Here is a 22,540-nt window from a genome sequence, read left to right on the forward strand (position 1 = left end):
CTTTAGCACAATGTAAAAATACTCCCAATGTATTCAAAACTTAAAATGAGAACAAAGCACAGAAGTTGATCTAATATAGCAAAAGTTGCGAAATATATTTCAGAATTGTACACGGAATTATTCACATGTTGAGCATAGTAGGAGCGCACGAAAACGTCCAGCCTTTCATAAAAGTGAAACTATGTAGAATATTTCATATTAGCGTACCAGTGTTGTGCTGAAGAACAGATTTTAAAACAATCACCGAGTCAAATTCCATGCTTCGAATATGGCTGACATTTTAAAATACCACAAAGATAAACATGGAGGAATTTGGCGATGTTTCGATGCCTGTTAACCCGGAGAAAGAGCGCGAGGAATCCTAGTTATCAATTCCCTCTGTGCCATTAGTCAGATATGTCATGATATGCTGTTTACGTCACACGTTGGTAGAGCATTTCGCCACAGTGGGCAATATTCATTTGATTTTTGCTCCTCCGGTCGAATGAGTTATCGGCGGTGGTACAACCACCGCCTCCAGTCTCTGCCCATCGCTCTGTCAGGTAACCACTTACCTCGATGTGGACGAGACTGCGGCCACACGCGCGTTCCCGTGAAGTCATACGTCACCGCGCTCGCTCCTCTTCTCGCGCGCTGGTTAAAAAGAAGGAGGAATGCGCACTGGAAAACATGTGAGCGCTCTGAAGACTTTAGTGAGAGACAACTTTTATTTTCTTATGTTGTTTTGTCCCGAGCATGAACAAACTGCCTTGCTGTGCTCAAAAGGAATAACATTGGAAAGGAACGTCAGGCTCTTTGGGTTTTGACTTTTTGTTTTCATCAGGATAAATTGTATTGTTTTCCTTTTCTATTCTTTTTTTTTCATTTTATTTTATTTTATTTTTTTTTTACTTTCAAGTTCAACCATATAACCAGGAGAAACATTAGCTTAATTTATTCCAACACTTGTTCTCATAGCAGCAGATGTAAATTGAGGACACCTGCGTTTACAAACAACATATTTGTAATTTTCCTAAACGGCTTCAGCTGCTTGGAGAAATATAGCTCAATAAATATACAAACTGCACTGCAGGTTGACAGTTGTTTTTCGGAGAGGGAGGCTTGCCTTGTGTTTATTTTTGTTTTTCCTGCGCTGTGTTTTCCTCAGTTCTTCCTCTGATTTTATGATTTTTTTTTAAACTATGAAGCATTTGCAATTTGTGCTCGTCCTTGCCATCGCGGTCAACGTGTGGGAATGTGGGGACGCAAAGTTCGGAGAGAGGGGAGAAATAAGCCCCAGGAGGAGAAGATGTTACGACGGAAGCTTGCCCAAGCGGCTGAAGAAGAGGGAACGAAAAGTGTTACTTGACGGCAGCAGCAGCGGAGAGGTTTGCCACAGGTTGTACCCTCGCGTGTCCTGCTGTCCCACCAGGAGAGCCGCCTATCAGATCCTGCACCGCAGGGATGCCAGGGTAGGTTGACGTCCATCCACCCCGTTGTACTTTCTTCAAAGAAGGGAATGGGTTTTACTGTTGAGGCGCCCCTGGCGCCGCTCAATCTTTGCGTATTGCCATTGTGCATATTATTACCGACAGCTAAATTTGGGGATGGGGAAAGTTGCCTCGGGCTATGCTCCCAAATTGCAAAAATTCTGACGTTCTTACTATTAATCGTAAATACTCTTTACTGGATAACTTGTTTTGCCCTTATGTGCATGCTCGCCTTTGGCAAATCTCCATTTGTGACATATGAGCTCCTGTGAGTCTACACAGGTTATCATAGTTTGTGTTTCTGTGTTCGTTTGGTAGCTACAGCTGTAATATTCACTTACGATGAGACCAACTTACTTGGCTCGTATACGGTTTTCCAGTGTTTTTCTGAAAACGTTTGCATATTTGTTTTTGGTTTACCTAGCATGGAATTGAAAGGACTTAGAGGGTTGCTGGGTGAATCTACATTTTGTTTACCAGGTGCTCTGCACAAACTGGTGCAACTCTAATTCAGCGTGTCCAATGCGCTTCAGCGTTACCATGGCAATCAATCGCCGATTTACGTTACGTTCAGCTACTGTCGGTTACAACTGTCAGGGGAGCGGGCTACTAGCTCAACCATTGAGCCGTTTTACTCAGAAAGTTAGGAGTCCTTTTTTTATCGCAGCTGCGAGCTTTGTTATGTTTTTGTTGTCACTTCCATAAAATAATCCACTCTTGATGACTTCCAGGATAAAAATGCTCTGTTTTATAACGTTAAAGGAGAGGTGTCTCGTAAAAAGAAATGGGCTCGTGCTCTCGCGTAAACAGTTTTGACGTTTAGCATCTACAGAAATAATAAAGGAAGTATTGTAAGACGTCATGTCGCAAGCCTGGGGTTTTAAACCTCTCCGCGGAAATACAGAAAAACAAAAAGACACAACTGTATGCGCTAAACCTGTGACGGATTCCGTTGAAACCTCACTGGACCATTCTCATGTAAAGCACTCCTGGAATAATTCAGTGGCTGGGTGGTATCTCACTTTGTGCTGCGACAAAAAGCCATATTGCATCATTTAATTTGCTGAAGTCATGCAAATAAGAGGGGGAGAAGTGAATAGGACGAACTCGACTTCTACTCCTCCCCACTACACTGCCCACACACGGAGCCCTTTCTGATTATGGCAAAAGAATAACAACAACACCATTGTGTTTGTTGGTTTCACTAATAGGAGAAGCTGGAGAACATCACTCCCCCCCACAGTCATCAGCCCTGTCCAAGTGTTAATGCCTTTGAGAGGGTGTGTGTTCTTCACTACATCGCCCTGCCAGCAAACTTACACCTATTCCCAGAGGACAAGTGTTTTGTTAAAGCTTAGTGTTTCCTACCTCAGTGCCCCCCCTTCTCCTCCTCTCTCTGTGATCATGTGAGAGTTATAAATTGTTGCAGATCTTTTGCATCTAAATGACATGCGTTTTTTGTTTTTCTTCGCTTTTTCTAAAATTATGTTCATCGGGAAGTATTACAGCGCAATCTTTTCAAAAAGTCACAACATGGAATTCTTTGATTTGTGCTCTGTTAATGTACGGTAACATGAAAACAACTTGTGTACAGATGTGTTACATTAACTCCACTTTTAAGGAACAACAAAGTCAATACCAGGGAGCTGGAGATGTGGCGACGACCTCAGTTTTTCATGTTAGGGACCATCACCCTTTAAACTTTAAACTCTGTATTTTCACAGTTGGTTAGGTTCAGGCATCTAAGCAACATGGTTAGGTTTTGTAAAAAACATTAAGCTTGGCTTAAATGGATGCCTCCGATACCTCTGAACTGGCAATTTCGCTGTGAAGCCGTTATACAGATGGGATCAATCTTGTAACAGCTGTTCTCCCACTTAAAGCATAGCATTTTTATTGTTAATCCTGTTTGATGAAATTCACTGTAATCGTCTCCAAAAGCCTGGATGTAAGTGAATGACAATTTTTAAGCCTCACTACTGTGTTGTCTCTGCTTTTGAGGAACATGCCCAGAGAGATTCAGTAAAGCACAACATACAAAGGTCCACTTGTTCTATTTGGATGATGGCAACGTTGGAGCCCATCCCAGCAACATATGGACACAGGGCATGGCTGAGAGCACACAAATGCTACTCTCTGTGGACCCTGTGCCAGCCCATGGCACAGAGAATCAATGGGCAATTTAGAGCAGGAGAGCAGGCATGCCCACGGCACTACATGGAATCAGAGCAGAGGGCACCGAGACAGGGGGACATACCACACATACAGGTTCATGGCCAGCATGGAGCTCCCTTATTGAGTAAAACATTGACGGTTTGATAAATCATAATCGCAAACACTTGATTTAGACTGGGTTTATATGTGGAAACTCATATGCACTACAGTTTCTTGTTCCTCCTCTTTTAGTCCTTTAGACTGCCCGGTCTGAGAGATTTACTCTGTGTATGTCAGTATGTTTTTCAGGTAGAACGTCAGGTTTTTGTCAGGGGCTCTGCCACCTGTTGGATAAACACAGCTCCATACCACTTCTAAACAGAAAGTATTTTCCTCAGTTGCAGTTTATTCTGCAAACAGAATGTAAAGTGTCCATATGTTAGCCTTGGGTCCCCCAGCTTAATTGACTTCGACAGACTGCTAATTTGTTGATACCAGAGTGGGAATGATGTGCCTGTCTATCTCTAAATTGGTGTTTACACATGGACCTCACACAGAGCACAACACTACCAGCCTGCCTGTTGGCCTGCCCAAGCAGCACCGCTCTTGACCTGAAACAGATTACATTGTGTTTTACTATAACCAATTTGTTATATAAATAATCCTGCTAATTTCTTTTGGATTAACTCTATGTGTACTTTTGCGTAATGACCCCGAGTTAGAGAACGAGGCCTGTATTTGACTTAATTTATTTCATGCTCTGGGTTCTGTCAGACACAGGGTTTGTCATTTCTTTTTCAACCGTTTATGAACTTGAGTGAGTTGTCAGCTAATGGGAATATTTCTTTGTGTATTTCACCCAACATAAAGGGAGGTCCAACCTCAATACACATACAGTTGGTATCAAAGGAGTGGGGAATGTTGTTAGAAATTCCACAGAAAGTGTGAAAATATCAGCGTATTCAAGCCAAAAAATGTAAATCACATAACTTTGTTATGATAACAAAGTGACATTTAAATTGTCTTTTATTTTTCATAGTTCTGACAAGTCTTCATGACAATACCCACCCTAACTATGATTATGCTAACGTAAAACACATTTATGAACTATGATGTGGTGGAGGCTCAGAGCAAGCTTTACATCATCTTGAGTTGCTTTGGCACGAGAGTATCTCTCTTTGCATTTGCCCAGTGAGAGTCGGAGGTTTGTCGGCACACAGGTGCTACATGAATGCGCCGTTGTGTTTGAAGGTAGAGATCAGTAGCTTTCTGTAAAGTATCTGCGACATGGAAAACTCTGGGGAGGCATCTCAGGCATCTCTGTGTTTTATTAATGAAACAATTTAAGTATGCAACTAAACTATTTATTTGACACGTTTCACAGGCTGGTATATACAAGTTACAAGTACACAGTTATCTTCATAAACTATAGTTGTTTTTCAAAAGGTATTTTGATTTCACATGGAAAATTTCGGAGGAGCTCAGTTTATAGCTTTATTCATCAAGCGGTGTCTTAAATTGCCAGGTATTTATGAGGCTAACATTTAAAACTTGAGCTTAGAATATACGCCCTCATGTCACAGCGTCCTGCTTTGATAGTCACGTCACCAAATGTCTGTTAATCCTGAACAACTCGTTGGTTTACTTAAACAATGTGAATTAAGGAGTTAAAGTTGACAGCCTGCTATTTTAATAAGGCATTGGTCCTTTTTGCGTGTGGTCTCCAGATTTTCTCCACCAACAATACAGAATGTGGACGTCTCCTGGAGGAGATCAAGTGTGCTCACTGCTCCCCCAATGCCCAGGTGTTGTTCCACTCCTTGGACATGGATAGGATGCCACACAGGGAGCCAGACCTGCCACGGCTCTGCCAGGACTTCTGCCGCGAGTTCTATTACACCTGCAGGGGGCACATACCAGGTAATTACACCCATAATAATTGTGGTAAATGTAACTTTAACTGTTGCCTGTGTGGTTACCTGGTGGTATGCAAGCAAACATATACACAGGAACCGAGTAAGAGAAACTAGGTACTGTATTTTACTCTTGTGACGCATTTGAAATGACAGTAACGTGTCTGATTATGATTAGTAGAAATTCACAGCAGGCCTAATTTCTTATTGAGACTCAGCTTGAACATGTAAACTTGGCAGTGCTCTGAACTTATGCAAGAAGTGGTGCGTCAGTAGTCTAGTCTGTGAATATTTATTTATCCAGCTCTTACCTCATCTGACCTCACCTCCATTTGTTGCTGAGCCTGTCTTACTTCTCGCTCACTGAATTAGCCCCATAACTCACTGTTGCATTTTAGCACATCGCTACAATCATAATCCACACTTTGCCTATGCAGACGCAGCTTCTGATTAGTCTGCAGACTGACAGCACATTTTTATCCAGCAAAGAGCAGATGGACATTTGTTCTTCTTATGGCACAGTATTCTTTTGCTCTAGACTTTTCAAGTCTCTTTTAATGATCAAAGGTGGCTATAATTCAGCTAGTCATGAAAACTATGAGGATGGTAACGGTGACATATCCTGAGATGTGAATGAAACAAGTTGGATTTGCATAGGAAGGTGTTAAAACAAATTGTAAGCATGCTGTAGTTGAAGAGTTCCACATTGAGATGACTCCATCCACTGAGCAGGGGAAAAGTTAGCGACGCATCCGTTTTCCACTTACATAGGAACTGTTATTGCAACCCTGAAAGCATTTGCTCTTGAGAAGAATTTCCTTTGAAGGGATGCGAGATCACAGGTACCTGTGTCTTTAGAGTGCATACCAAACATGATCAAACACTCTTTGGCTGCATTTTCTCTTCTAGCCGAGTCTTCCAATCTCTGTCGCCACGAGCTGAGATTTTGATGAGATTAGATCTGCTGAGATTTGCAGAGAACAGTTTCAAACACACTTGTCTGCAACACACCCACATGGTGTGCTGCAAATCAAAGTCAAATAAATCACATACATTCCATACAAGTACATCCTTGCCTACATCTAATAGCCCGCTCACATAAAATGTACAACACGTAAACTACAGTCGAGCGTGGCAACCGGGACGCCACAGACTCGAGGAGGCGGGTGGAAGCAGAAGGTTTTTCTGAAGTTACATTACTTGCTCATGAACTGACGGACATATGCTCTCAGAGAGTCAAACCCAAAACGCTCAATAGAGGAATCCAGAGTAGGACCCCCCCCCGTTCCCTGCTATGCCCCCTCAGCCCACCACAGATCAGCATATGTGGTGACGAATGACACATTTATTTTTCTACAAAGGTTGTGTGTATGTAAAACTGCTGAAGTGCATCAAGATGTCAAGTACTTTGGGTGGGCCACCCAGGTTGCCTTGGAAGATAACCAGATGGAAGTATAACTTTAGCACCGTGGAGCCAGAAATATGGACAGAGTTCTGTCTCTGTTTCTCTTACACCCATTTTCTGCCCTCTGTCTTTGTCTGCTGTCTTTTTCTTTTTTTTCACACTTTTACATGCTACTTTTCTCCTATCTTTCTGGGGTGGGGCATAGTTTCAAAGCCGTGTCATACTGACTGCATACAGATTAGTTTGACTGAATCTCACGATTGTGTACCAAATTTCTTTTAGAGTTATATGCGCTGTTTCTGTTAGTATTTTTTTTTTTTTTTTTTTTTTTGAGTGTTTGAGGCAGCAACAGTGAAATGACCCCAAACATCACCAGACAGCTTGACAATTGTTTAACCTTTGCTAACTCGAAAGCTCTGGCCAAAGGTTTTTAATTGAAACAGTAGCCTTTACTGCATCCATAACTGTCGCCCCACTCCCATGAAAGTTCCCGCTGCCCCTTGATTAGGCCGTGTACTTGGACCCCTGTTTCTCCATAAAGATATTTACTACCTTGACTCTCACTTCTACCAAGGGGGCCTCCCACCTCCTCCATACTCCTCTCATATCTTCCTTCACTCATTCGCTCATCATGCATCAAGGTCCCCAACCAGCATGGTTAAGATAACTGCAGACACATGAGTGTGGGTGGTATAGCCGGAGCTATGTGTGTGTTTCTACATGTGTTTGATCTTCATGTTGTGTTTAGATGTTTGAGGGGATATCCTATCACCTCTAGTATTTGGTGTGGTCAGCCCTTGTGGTGTGTGGTAGGAGAAGGGAGATGAAAGGCTGGACAGGGAGAGTCCTGTTTGTGTTTTTATCACTGGTGTATTTGCTCTCCTCTGTCCACCGAGGGATTAACTTGAGGAAACAATATTGTCGAGATTGTTTTTAGGTCGCAAAGTGCCTCTGAGACCCGCTGAGCTCTTTTCTTTTCTTTTTTTTTTTTCTTGTTTCTTTTCTTTTTTTGGAATAATGTTGTGACTGTGCTGGCCGCAGGTGTAGCCGTGTTCATGCGGATCCCCTTTGTCAACATTTTGGAAACATCTTGTCTTTGTTTTACAGGTTAAGTAATGAGTACATCTTACACTGAAAACAGTTTTGTTGATCCAGGATCACGAGCCATATGTAACAGGCGGATTATTTGATTTCACACGTTATTCCCTGTTCCCTGACTCAATAATGCAAAACAGCCAGATCCGTTTGAAGAATAAAAGGTTGATTTTTTTTTTTTTTTTTTTTTTTTTTTTTTTTTTTTTCTTGTGGACGAGTATATTAACTCAATGTGGGGATACCAAGAAACTGCAAAATTGAGAGTTAATTGTGGCAAAAGGTGTGAAAGTGTACTGTTAAAAATAAGTGCTGTCTTAGTTATTTTATAATATTCCACCAATGGCAGATAAACCTATTCTGTTTATGAATATAAGAATAAGAAGAGGCTACAGTGCACTGATGTCTTGTCATGATTTCACAATTAATACAGAATTTTTGGCTATACTTGGAGTATTTGTCATGGGGACATACATTCACACAGTTTAATGCTTGTCATAATCATCATATATATATGTGGCTCTCATTGTGTCTCTCATCTTTTAGAAACATTCTGGAAAGCTTACATTGGGGTGACAATATGGGGAGTGTTTCCTTTTTTTCTGTATATTTGTGTGCTTTCTTAAGAATTCTACTGGATATATCACCTTTGTCAGTCCTCAAATTAACCAGTTTCTGCACAAACCTTTCGATGCCAAACTGAGGAAATTACCTGATCCTGCACATAACACACTGATTTAACCATTGAAAGTTAACATGAATGAAGAGATTCTCCAGAACCAGGATCAGAGTCTTCTCCACAAAGATCCACGAGGGCTTTTGCACAAGCACTATGTCTTAAATCAAAATGACGAGCGGATAAATTTGAATTGTGAATGCAGTTGTTTTGCTCCCTGGAAGATTCATAGTTTATCGCCTAATCTGTGATCCATTTGGTTTGGCCCACTTTCCCTTCACTTATTGTTTTCAGCCTCTTCTGCTCAGGATTGGTTTCCCCAACACACAAGCAAATCACATAATTTCACATTATTTTTCTCTTCCTCTGCCTCCGCATGAATTATGTCTGTTCTTGCACATGCAAGTAGTCCAGCCACAATTCACTGGAGGCATGCACAAATAAGTACCATATAAATGATTTTACATTCATTGGATATTCTTGGTTGAGCCAGCAACATGAGCCAAGTGTATGAAGTTATTTCACTATGCAGCATCAACAGTAAGAGTCTGCGTCTATATCTGTGTTTGCTAGAACTGTTCCAAGCCGACGTGGATGAGTTCTGCCAATACTATGGGAGAAGAAGTGCCAGTTTATGCTTTCCAGATTTTCAACGAAGGCAGCCTTTTGGGCAAGATTCCAACTCTTTGAAAGATATCAGCAGGTTTGTTGTCTGACTTTTATCATGTTTTATTCCATCTGAGAACGGATTTTTCTCTGTGAAAGATGAGCATTGTACAATTTTAGATAAACTTTATATGTTCAGTTAATGTGTTTTGATCAAGTGGATTTTTAAGGTTTCATTAGTAACTGTAAGTTCAGTTTCAAGACCTTAAAGTGTGATTTTCTTTTTTTTTTTTTCTGTTATTATTGAAGCAGATGTTGGTTCTGCAATGTGTTCTAGGTTTACTGGTCCATTTTGACCTGGTCAGTACTTTCACAAGAAATGCTGTGCAATTTTTCTTCTAATCCTAAAGTTTGTTGAGACTGCTTTTGCTCAGCTTTGCTAAAATAACGATGCAGTACCCTGCATCATTCTGTTTGTCTCACTCACTGCAAAGGTCTATACATCACAGAGGTCCTTGCCCTTGTTGTCATTGGGGGATGCCTTTCATCTCCGGTTGCCCTGAGGCAAAAAGGCCAGGAAGCACGTACACCTGAATAGCAGCAACCAGCATTTGCTCAAATAACTTCCGACATTTAGAGACAGGAGCACATTTATTTCCCCTGCTTTTTAGCCTCTGAGAGTTGTACTTACAAAAACGACAGTGAGCAGGGCTGGGAGAAATTGCCAAAATTACATCAAAGTCACTGGCTAAGACCATGACCTTTATTTTTGTGAATTAAGGCATGGCAATCAGATGCACATGTGCACAGCGCGTAGTGGTTGTGCTCTTTTTTTGGGGGTATTTCCCTGACTGCTGGAATGTGTTGCGTACCAAGACACGATAGAGACGCACCATAGTGTGCAGCTGACAGTTTGGTTTGCTGTAAACTGCGGCAATTACATGTTCTATTCTTATTCCCCACACAATTAGTGCTATTTGCACCCGAGTGGTCACGTTCAGGTAGAAAAACCACAAGGATTATTGCCCTTTGTGTCCACAGGATAGGTGAGAACCTCTACACTGGAATCCAGATGTGGGGACGAAACTTGTATGATGCTTCTGTCAGATCTTGTAACAAGACAGTACAAGTTAATGCACAGCTGATGTTATTCTGGTGTTTTAGATACATTTAAAATAAATGCAGAGATGGAGAGCTGGGGGGAAGAGATGGTTGTGATTGAGATTAGCAATATAAAGCAGAGAGCAAGCTTTCAGTTTTCCTATAATATTGTATAAAATCTGTCTGTATAAAATTTCTGTCTTTCACATCTTCCACTTCTTCCCAATGTGTGTTTTTTTATTGACTCTGGAGTTTTTGGTAAAAACATATAAATGCTCGAATGTCCATTCGTAGCTTTGTCTTGTTCTCATGGTTCATTCTCATGGTTTGCTCTCGTGCATCCCATACTTTCATACTTTCCCTCTTTTGCTTTTTGGTAAAGCAAAGGGACTCTGATAGCAGAAACACATTTTGGTAAAGGCCTATCAATGCAAATGAGTCCAGATTTATGAATGAATCAGATAGCTCCTCAGGGAGAACCATAGTGTATATTTATAACACGTTGAAGTGAAACTACTATTTAATTTCTTATTATTTATGTCTCCTTTCAAATTCTACTACCTGGAAGTCTACCTTACTCATTGAGTGCCACCATCATTCTTTGACCTTTTGTATTTCTTTGTTACCCAGGAAACACAAACACAACTGCTACTGTGCTCAGGAGGTTTTGAGTGGTCTGAGGCACCCGGTTGCTGTGGTGCACTGCGGCGATGGCTCTCAGCGGCTTTTTGTTCTGGAGAGGGAGGGAACTGTCAGGATACTCACCCATAACCTCGAGCTAATCAAGGAGCCCTTCTTGGACATCCACAAACTGGTGCAAAGCGGCCTGAAGGTAAGAAAACGTTAGCCTTCAGAGTGTCTGAAGTCTGCTCGTAGATTTACTGTAATATGTTAGCATGGGTGTAATTTCAACACAGATGTGAACAATAGAAAATGAAAATAAACTTTGCTGAAGGTGAATTAAGAGGTGTGGTAAAGCTTTAATGCAAGTTTATAAAACACAGATGTGTCCAGCTGAGATAAATCCCTTGAAACTGGTGCCTGCTCGCTATCAGTATTTCATTCTGTTAGACTAAACATGTAGTCGTTGATTAAATGGGATTCTGCGTCACACTATCACTCGCTATTTAACTATAAATTCTAAACGCATAGAGCAAAGTGCAAATTCTTGTCACATGCTAGTGTCTCACCTGATAGTTAACATAACATAACACATCCTATGTGATAACAGAACTGTCTGTAAGGTTTTAATAGTAACGTTGACTTAAAGGAGACATGTTACGTCCATTTTTCACAAGCTGACCCAATTTGCTGATGTTCTATTGAAATGCTTTGGTGAAAATAACACAGAGAAACAGACAGTACAGCATGTCTTTTTTTCATCTGTTAATTTACTCCTCTCTGCAAGGGAGGGGAGTGACCCACTCGACTCCACTCTGCCCCTCTCTTCCTCATGTTCTACCTCTTTTGAGACCTATAGTACTTAATAAGCCTGGGAGCACATTATTACAGTGTGAGAGAGCAAACGGTAAATAGCCTGAGAGCTCAGACCACACACCAAATTACTTGACTGGCAATTTTATTTTCAAATACATAAATTACCCGTGTCACTAGTTTGAGTGTGGACAGCTGGTAGGCTACTGATCCCTCTTTTACAATCTCGTCACAAATCTTGTGTTGAACCGGCCCAAAGTTGTTAAAACAGGCACTGCTGAGCCTAACGGTCGCTGGCCTGTTAATAACGCCATTGAGAACTCGCGTCGTAATTCCTCTGTCACATATTGGCTCCATAAACTATGAACTTCACTGTTGGTCCGTTCCTCTGTTTTGTTTAACTTTTTTAGTGGCTGGTGTTAAGAAGTGCTGATGGTTCATTCAATGATAAATGGAAAATCTGTATTTCTAGCTGGTAAAAATCAGATAACTATAATAAAAATAAAATAAAAGTCTGATTTTTAGGTTGGGGTATAAAACATTAATCAAAGTACTGGTAGAGAATTATTAGCTAATCTTTTTCTTGTGTTAAATGAACTTTAGACCTAGTAATGAAACTGGATATTATTAGCCAAGCAAAAAAGAAGGAGCAAAAAGTTCCCACTTCCAAGGTACAGCAAACACTGCTGTTTCATCTGAAGTTCTTTTGCCTACCGATGTGGGACACACTTATTGTAAGTCGCTTTGGATAAAAGCCTCTGCAAAATGACCGTAATGTAATCTGAAGTTAAGCTGTAATAGGGAGGTAAGATGTTGGATGACCTTGGATGAGTCACATATATTTCCCCTTCAAATCTGAACGTCTCACTAAATGTGACATTTCAGATATTGTTTGTTACCAAAACAAAGATTCATAGTTTTTCTGTGTTTTTTTTTTTTTTTTTTTTTTTGTGTTGTTGAGTTGATGGTGACTTCAGAAATCCTAATATTTCCTCTGAAGTACAGAAAAAGTGATTTTTACTTAATATGTCCCTGTTGCTCTTACTTCAGTTCAACAAAATTCTTTTTATTGGATGTTTGTGATACTGATATTGCTCTCTCCTGCTCACTTAATATAGTAATGAAGGATTAGTAACTCATGTAGACTGCAGTATGGACAACTGATACATCTGTGTTTGTGACAGGATTTAGCACTTATGTTGGATTTACCACCTACCTTCCATTATGAAAGCTGACCTGCCTGGAGATGGAGCATTATAGGTTATTGGATTGTCAGAGGGAAACTTAACTTGTTTTTTAGTTCTATTTGCCTGAGTTTATTTTAAACTGATAGGGCACAGAGCCTGAAAAAAAAAAAAGATGAGGAACTTCAACAATCTTTTTCTAAATTATTATCATTGTTGTGTTATTTAGTACTGGTACGTATTCTAAAAGAATGTGTCTTGTGGTATGGTGCTATTCCTTGAGCGGTACCTTCTTTAAAAATGATACACAATGGATATCTCAGATGCAAAACCATTAATCCTCAGGGAAGCATCTTGAATTTGAATTTGAAAATTGTTCAGAAATGGTTTAGATTGCACGAGAAGATGGGGTAGTCGGGATGCTTGGGGGGCACACTCTTAGACGGGAAGTTTATCTATCTCGCATGCCCCGTGCCCCTCCACTGACAAGACGTTTTGCTTACAAGGAGTCAAACGGAGCACAGCATTGAATATGCAACTACCCCTCACGGGATGCACTTCCTGCTCTTCTCAGCTCTCTTATCATAATTCAGTCTAAGGTTGTTGTAGAAAAAGTGACTATTATGACAATTAGATGTGGCTCAATCCCCTGCAGGCCCCAGGAGTCCTATTCTGTGATGTTGGCTGCTGGAATGGGCTCCCTGTCGTTCAGGGTGGAAAGAACTAGGGGAGGGCTTAGGTGTTTACTGGGAGCATCAACAGGATGGAGCTGCCTTTATACAGAGAGAGGAACCTAGGCACCCAAGAGACAGGGCAGATAGGGGGTTTATCAACAGCCCCATGCACATGCTTTGATTGTAATGTTCTGTGTTTCCGCTTGCTTTTCTACCCCCCCCCCCCCCCCCCCTTCCATGGATCCCCCGGTGCCAATTAAGTCAAACTGCACAGAAACAATACTGTGCTGAGGTGGTGTGGTGTGGGCTCCTGACTGCATTGTGGGTGTTCTCCTAAAATTCAGTCTCAACACTCCACCTTCCCGCTCTCACATGCTACCCACACTGCCCACCAAGTCATCACACTGGTCAGATTTTGTGAGTGTAGCACGTTTTCCCTGTTTTTATTAGAGCCCGAGTGAAACTGGGTTTCTAAACCAAACATAAAAACGGATTATTTGAACATCAAAGGAAAACAATCACAATAATGATAATTCCTTTTTTGGACATTTTTGCTCTGATAGTTTGTAATTTATTTAGTGTTGTTCACACAGTGAGTCGGTTCGTTTGCTTCTTTGATAAAGATAGAAAAATACACTTCTGTCACACAGAGTAAATTAGGCTAAAATTTCAGTCATGCTCATGTTTGAAGAATCTTATGTTTGATAATATTTTAATCATTATGTATGCCAAATGTTGCATGCTTTGGATCCTGGACTGTTCCAATTCTTGGAAAATGCTTTTTTTATGACCATCATTCTTGTCTGGGATGATCATACTTTTATCTGTACAAGGAAAGATGTTCCAGTACTGGAAGTTCTGTTCTCGCTTGAGGCTTATGAAGGATTCACACCTTTTGATGAACTCTCTGCATTCACTCTTGTGAAGTTTTGTCTTTTGGTTAAAAAAAAAAAAAAAAGCACCTCTTGCAGAATGCTCCTCACTGGGTTGGATGTTGCGAAAGGGCTTCGCTTTAACATGGAAGGGCTTTGGTGATCATCCACTACTACAGTCCTCCGTGGACATCCAGGCCATTTAATGTGGCAAAGGTCACCAGTGTCATCTTATTTTCCCAGAATGTACCAAACTGTTGGTTTGGCCACTTCTGGTGTTTTCCTGCTACTTCTGATGGATTTGTTATGTTTTTTGCAGCCTAAGAATGGCCAGTTTAAATTGCATCATGAGTTCTTTTTATTCAGAAGTTGTAAGTTCACAGCAACAGCTTCCATGTGCAAATGTCACTCCCTTTATCTACTTAATTGCAGAAATGACAAAGAAAAAGTCTGCACATGCCCACGAGACAGACTTCTTGAAATTCTGTTCTAAGTAGCAAGCAGCAGTGATCAAACGACCGAGACAACATAAAAGCGCAAGACAGGCTGTGTCTGCAGAACAAAGCAGTAAATCTGAGAAATAAAACCTTATTTACCATCTGGTTCAGAGTGTGAATGTTTCAGAGCCCAAACAAACACAGCCACACCTCAGCACACCTCCACAGGGACGTGCCGTCGACCAGATTAGCCCTGCTCGGTCAGACCTAGATGTGTACACAGACAAAGGAAGATTATAGAGGGGGTGGTCAGCATTTTGAATTCATTGCCACATTATTATAGTTCTCACACCTGTGCCTGATAATGGCATGTGTCTATACACCCACTGCCCATTTTTGCTTTGTTCCATGTCAGTAAAATAAGAAGAAACTGAGAAAGTACATGCAGATAAATACACTGCCACCCACTTCTACTGGGTCATAATTCTCTCGTCTCTCCTTCTCTCTCCACATGTGTATATATTTTTATATACATATGTATGTTAGCACACAAAAAAGCACAGCATTGACGTGTTATGGACAAGGTTAAAGACTTTAATTTCATTTGAGGGAGACTTCAGTAGACATAAACAAACATGTCAAACAGTTAAACATGGTGGCAACTACAAATGCCATTGAGGTTGTTTGGAATTGATCTCAAGGAAAGTATTTCAAAAAGCAACCCAAGAACTGATGTTGATATGCATGTCTTGCCTCTATTCTCTGCAGCATATCCACCATACAAAAATACTGTAAAATAAACACAAATTTGTAAATGATGACATTTGCGAGCAGCACCCCAGAGCTGACAGTGTGCTCACATAAATTACCCTGTGTAATAGGGGTGAGTTGGCCTCCTATAAAATATTTCACTGTTCAAACAAATAAGTTGGAGCGTGTTTTTCTTTCTGTCCATGCTGTCTGACGCTCGGGGCTGCAGGAGCAAAATAAGTGTCCTTACTCATCTTCACTATTTACTCTGCCTTGAAGCAGGTTGGGGTTATACTCACACTGATCTCACTTTGACGGTGGGTTAACTGCTAGTGAAAGCTGAGGACCTTATATAAACAGAGCAGGCAGAACATTTGTCCGTCCATAAATGTCATGGCTCAGATTATGGGTCACTCATTGTTCTTAGACGGTGGGAAGATTTTAATCGGTCCGAGATATTTAAGTAGGCTATCACCAAGATTGATGATTGCAGTTCAGGTTTCACTCTGTGACTGCAAGTGCACCAGAAAAAGTTGAGAATCCCATACAAGCAGTGAATGTTATCTGCGTTTAAAAGAAGTGTTCGTCGACATGCTTCAGGTCGTTTTAGAATAGGGGTGTAGACACTGATTTGCTGTTGTCAACTTAATTTCTTTTGGTGGAGTAATGCCTATGAGCCAGTTGGGAAAGACTGAAAGGTCCAGGTTGATAATGCATGCGCCAATAGGTGTCACGAGAGCCCCTGTTGAATTGGAAATGACTTTGTTGTATGCGTCACTGTCATTTTAACATGGTCAGTCTTCCTTGTAATATACCGTGAGACAACGGCCGCTCCTCAGCCCTGCACTCACCTTCTCAGCTTTCTGTGGAAAGATACCAGAAGTTTGACGGAGCCAAAACCGTAGCCTCAGAGAACAGAGTCGGAGGGAATAGAAGAATGTAGAGGCAGGTGTTTGGGAAAAAATGAAGAGATAATACCTCGTGAGAAATTTAATCACAACAACCTGCCTGAAGGACTGATGGCTGTCATAATACTGTAAGACAAAGACGTTTAAGGGGAAAAGGGTGTTTAAAGATGAAACTCCCTTGCTATTTATATAGTTTGCTTGCGGTTAGAACTCCATTAACATATGCTGCTGAAAAGAAATGTTGTCAACATGACAACAGGGGTATGTGCAGCTGCAGTGTTTATTATTAAGAAGAGACTCTTACTCTAACTCCAAATCTATGGATGAGAAAGGGGACAAATTTGTGGTGTAACATCGCGCTCAGGTGCACACATGGTAGTGGCTGTTTAAATGTACTATGACACTTGGCTAAATAAAATGTTTAAATGACAGAGCAGGCTGCAACTTTGTCTTCTTTTAATCAAACCGTCTCCTCAGTTTGGCTCTGCAGTAAAGACTCACAGATGCAGTGTTTGTTTCTCATGGTGCTGGTGCCAGCTCTGCTGTTCGCCTGCTGCTGAAGGAGTTACTCATTAGCAAGGTAGCTAATATTTCTGCCTATTAAAGCTATTTGTTTCCTGGTGGTCTGCCTTTGGCTCTAATATTAGGCCTCTTTGGCCCACTCCCTATCGGAAGTTTATTTTGGAGATGTAGGTCACTGCACATTGATTTCCATTATAAGGATCCAGCATTTCAAGGTGAGTTTCAAATTTTCTCCAACCATGATAGAAACTTTTTGACATTCTTTGGCTAAAGGGGCTCAAACTAACCTCCAGGAGTGCATTGTGCTGCATCAACTCCCACATACCACATTGTCATTTTACTTAATTTATCTGATATTTAGTAGTATTCATACATTTTTGCGGGTGCTTTGTCTTTGGGGTGTGGTTGTCATTGTCAACTCTATGAGTACTTTACTACTGATGGAGCATCCCGTGGCCCCTTGTTTCTGTTGCTGCTCACTGGTATGTACAGTGCTTTCCTTTTTTGTTCACATGTGGCTTATGTCACTGCTGTGTTTGAGCAGGGCCTAAATAGTCCAAACAGATCTAGGAGATCCAGCACACCGGTTTGTTTTAATGTGTGTTTCTTGCCTTGTGACAGAGACTACACCTGCTCAGAGCCTGTCCTAACACTTTTTTTTTTTAAAGTTGCTTTTTATTTATTGTTGTGATGGGGAATATCTCAAAGTCCAGTCCGCTGCAACAGCACGTGTGTGTTCCTCAATCGCACAAAAAATAATAAATGAAATCACTCGTGGAGGTACAAGAATCAAGCTGTTTTTGAAGGGACACGCTCACACAGGGACCACTGTGTCAACATTCTTCACACCTAAGCTTGGGATTCTGTTCATTCTTTTGTCAAGAAGAAATAGTGAGGGAGAATACAACATAGAAAAGGGCTGACCTGGCTTGCCTTGCCTGGGGAATGAAATGCTATAGCTGATTATTACAACTAACTATGATGGGTAGACCACCAGGGTAGTGACAACTGATGTAGCTGCCTCCGGGGTGAGACAAAGGTTTACATATTACACAAGCAATTTAGATGTTTTCTAAACATGTTGCCAAGACAGTGGGAGTTGGCAGCTCACTACTTGTTTAGGTTTTCTTTTTTTTTCTCCTTTAACTCGACTCTATCCTGCAAACCCCCCCCCCCCCCCATCTGCCCCCAACCCTCCCAACAACCCCCCTTTCATCCAAGCCTTGAAATTTGCTTGGATTTAATCAGGATAAGATGAGGGGACAGGGAGCAAAAAGCAGGGACTGAAGCACTCTGCACTTTAGTGCTCTCTATGAACTGTGAGTGAGCTAATAAATTCTTTCAACCACTCAGCGTAGCATTCACGTATATCCCCCAAAGATTACACACACAAATCACCACACAATGGAGGCCACCGGGTAGGTCTGGGCGTCACAGGGCCCCTCGACCCTGAGGACAAGCCCACATAACCAGGCCGCAGGAAAGGCTGTGCAATGCTGGGGGGTTTCAGAGAAGGTGCAGCTCTACCCAGAGTCAAATGTTTTAGAATGGCTTGTGATGGTAGATTCAAGAAGGCTGGTGAAGGTGAGAAACAACAGAGAGGACGAAAAGAGGGACTGAGGTGGTAGGGCTGTCAAAGGGGATGTAACAGACAAATATGAAAGGGGATTAAAGAAGTTGAGGAATAAAAGAAGGTAGGGGGTGATGGGTTTGTAGAGGCTGCATGTTAGTGATGATGAAGATGACCAAGGGGGGTGATTCTAGCCCCACACAGCTGAGCAGAAGCCAAGCAGGGACATGATTAACTCCTGGATCTTTTGTGTTTCTCATCTGACTGCAGGGTGGAGATGAAAGGGGCCTACTAAGCCTGGCATTCCACCCCAATTACAAGAAGAATGGCAAGCTCTATGTCTCCTACACCACCAACCAAGAGCGCTGGGCCATTGGACCACACGACCACATTCTCCGTGTGGTTGAATACACCGTTTCAAGGTAATGAGAAAAGTGTGTGCCAAATCTACCTTTAAACGTTCGCCGCTGCTTGACAGAACACCAAAACCTCAGCTGCCTCACAGTCACTTATTATCAGTTTTGGACTGATATAAACTGGACATTTAAATCTTTCTTATATTTAACTGAATATCTTTAGTGTATAAATGCAGTACATGGCAGATTTTGAGTTCTGTTACTGGTCATCAGCAGTGATGAGTAAAATTTGGTGAAAATCAGATTTTTGATTCATACTTTAATGTATTACTTTGTTGCTAGGAAACAACTAAAACTTTGATCACAGAACCTTGGATCCATGTATTAATCAGTGACAATTCTGCCCCACAAACCCTGATTCTTACCAGCAACCATGGCAACAAAAACTTCAGGGGCATACGCAGTAATTGTCTAGATGTGCAGTGAGAGAAAAAAATAAACCAAGAATTTTTGTCTTATGGGGATTTAGAATGTGGGTCGGACCTCGAAGCAAACTAATGTCAGACTCGGTTTGCTGAGTATTTGCAACACTTTTAAGATAATAGCAGTGCTTTGACTTTTCCCGTGTTGGTAACTGGCGCTCCTTTCACAATGGCCTATGTTTAAGAAAACAATGTTTTCTCACGCAGGTGTTTTAAGTGTTAACATTTCGATTTACATAATCACAGTGGTATGTTTTTTCTTAATGGGCTAATCTTAATTGTAGTCTTGGCATGCAGTCTCGGTGACTGCAGCATAGTCTTTAATCAGGGGATGCAAAAGAGAACTGACAGACAAACGAATTGCATGATAGTTTCTGAGATTTTTGAAATTTTCTAATCTCTTGCAAGCTGCTCTTTAAAAAATACCCAAAATAACAAATCATGACACATCATTACATATTTGCTGCTGATACCGTGAATCCAAATTCTCATTTTTCCCAGGAAATTGTGCAACTCTTTAAAGCCTGTGTTGCATCTCCACCCTGATGAGGCATAACATTAGATTTAGGCTATATATCTCCAGACAACAAAGTATTTAAACTTATTTGATTTAGTTTGGTTTGTCAGCATTTCTTATCCTTGCTTTGATGCAATTTTACCAACCAATGCAATTATTCTTTTAAGTATCTGAGCGTGTCCTCATTTAAAGAGATGTGTCCTCATATTCTAAAACATTGTGTTGCGTTTCTGAACAGGATACAGTTTCAGGCCAACCGTGGGAAGACCATAGTTTATATGAGGCTGTACTAAAGCATTTGACTTTAGAAATGTTGTAGATTGTTATGTGTGCAGTAGCCATAAAGTACTTTTTGCTCCACAATGACAATAAAAAGGATTTATGATTTCCTCAGGAAAAATACCAACCAGGTAGACACCAGGACAGTCCGTGTGCTTATGGAAGTGGCAGAGCTCCACAGGAAACACCTCGGGGGTCAACTTCTGTTCAGCCCCGATGGTCTGCTGCACATCATGCTGGGAGATGGCATGATCACTCTTGACGATATGGAGGAAATGGACGGACTCAGGTGAGGTTAAATGTCAAAATATCATTATCGAAATACAAGATCGGATACTGTTGCTTAACCAAAGATTAAATCCTGTCGTAGCTTCTACAATCGTTTTTTTTTTTTTTTTTTTTTTTTTTTTTTTTGAATGCAGTGATTTTACAGGGTCCGTCCTACGGGTGGACGTGGACACAGACTCGTGCGCGTCACCCTACTCCATACCCCAGAACAATCCCTACTTCAACAGCACTAATCAACCGCCTGAAATTTTTGCACATGGATTACATGACCCAGGCAGGTCAGTAAGATATCTGAGTGAACATTTTGAACGGCATCGCACAGAGTAACTTAGCAGAGTGTTTAATAATCCTAAGGAAGAGTTAAAGGATAAGACCGGTTTTTTGACATTGGGCCCTTGATTTCACATTATAACATGATGTTCTACTCACCCCTGCTTGTTGTTGGTCATTTGGAGCTGTTCCGAAGATATTCGAGAGGCGTCTGGCTGCTCTCTTGAGATATTCGGCCATGAAACGGTTTCCTATGGGCAAGTTTATACAGGCACAAACTATGCTGTTTATAATTTATTAATTACTCTACACTAGCACTGATAACGTGGAGGTGCGTCGCTTACTTAAAAAAATCCGGGTTACTGTAATTTTGAATTTTTGTCGTAAAGTGGGTGTTACTGACGTCATCGTCGTGCTACTGCCACAGACAGCCCACAGACCTGCTGCCTATTTATTCATTCGGCTAAAATTCAAAATTAGTAACCCGGATTTTTTTAAGTAAGCGACGCACCTCCACGTTATCAGTGCTAGTGTACAGTAATTAATAAATTATAAACAGCATAGTTTGTGCCTGTATAAGCTTGCCCATAGGAAACCGTTTCATGGCCGAATATCTCAAGAGAGCAGCCAGACGCCTCGCGAATATCTTCGGAACAGCTCCAAATGACCAACAACAAGCAGGGGTGAGTAGAACATCATGTTATAATGTGAAATCAAGGGCCCAATGTCAAAAAACCGGTCTTATCCTTTAAGCTGAGGCTACTACAACTGACTGAAATTTTTACACTTGTACACAAACCATATGCGCTTTTACTGTTGGTGTTTTTGAAAAGGAGTTGCAAAAATGCTGTCTTGTTGTGGGTTGGTGTAAAGCCATTTCTTGCTTCTTTTACATTCATTTCTGGCTTCCTGTGTCCTGTAGGTGTGCAGTGGATCGACTTCAGACAGACAATGGGAGTCTTGTTATCCTCTGCACAGATGCCAGTGGCAAAAACACATCGGCAGGAAGAATATTGGAAATTACTAAGGGGAAGGATTACGGTGAGTCATTATTTCCATGAGATTTTTAAAAAGAAGTGGCCATAATATTTACCTTTTTTCCTGTTTGGAGAGAGTTTATTGTTTTGCAACGTTAATATAGCCCATGATAACAATAACTTAGCATAACCTGTGACTGAGTTTTGTTTGACGGCATTACATCGTGAGTACGAAATGAAAAGACATTAACCTCTTGGATAGCCTTTCATATTTATTCCTCTGAAAATGACATCTGTTTTTATTAATGTCTTTCATTTTGAAAGAACACAGTGTTTTGGCAACAAATTTAGAAACGCACCAGGTTGACTGCCGAGACAGTGAAGGTTAAATGTAAAAATGATGTGATCCAGAAATATTCTCCCCTTGTGGAGTGTAGATTTTCCAAGGGAATGTGAGATTGTGTCCACACGTAAGATTTAGAGCTGTCAACAACCGTAACTGTCTCGATGATGGGTTAGTGCTGTTGAAAACACAGCTGAGAGAGTCTAGTTCTACTCATATTGAGAAAATAATCAATAACAGCAGTGTTTTTTTGCAGTGCTC

The 22,540-nt window shown here is 41.1% G+C and overlaps 1 protein-coding gene across 1 annotated transcript in view; it reads left to right on the forward strand.

The window, feature by feature from the left end:
• The first annotated feature begins 687 nt into the window (after positions 1–687).
• The window catches only part of hhip (hedgehog interacting protein), a 35,249-nt gene continuing 13,396 nt past the window's right edge, over positions 688–22,540 (forward strand). The window contains exons 1-8 of the mRNA XM_075463138.1: positions 688–1,451; positions 5,351–5,543; positions 9,283–9,412; positions 11,047–11,248; positions 19,038–19,189; positions 20,517–20,690; positions 20,824–20,967; positions 21,882–22,000. Coding sequence (XP_075319253.1) covers positions 1,182–1,451; positions 5,351–5,543; positions 9,283–9,412; positions 11,047–11,248; positions 19,038–19,189; positions 20,517–20,690; positions 20,824–20,967; positions 21,882–22,000 — 1,384 coding nt within the window. The 5' untranslated portion in view covers positions 688–1,181. The remainder of the gene's footprint in view (positions 1,452–5,350; positions 5,544–9,282; positions 9,413–11,046; positions 11,249–19,037; positions 19,190–20,516; positions 20,691–20,823; positions 20,968–21,881; positions 22,001–22,540) is intronic.

The sequence above is a fragment of the Odontesthes bonariensis genome, chromosome 4, assembly GCF_027942865.1.
Source record: "Odontesthes bonariensis isolate fOdoBon6 chromosome 4, fOdoBon6.hap1, whole genome shotgun sequence".
Classification (NCBI taxonomy): Eukaryota; Metazoa; Chordata; class Actinopteri; order Atheriniformes; family Atherinopsidae; genus Odontesthes; species Odontesthes bonariensis.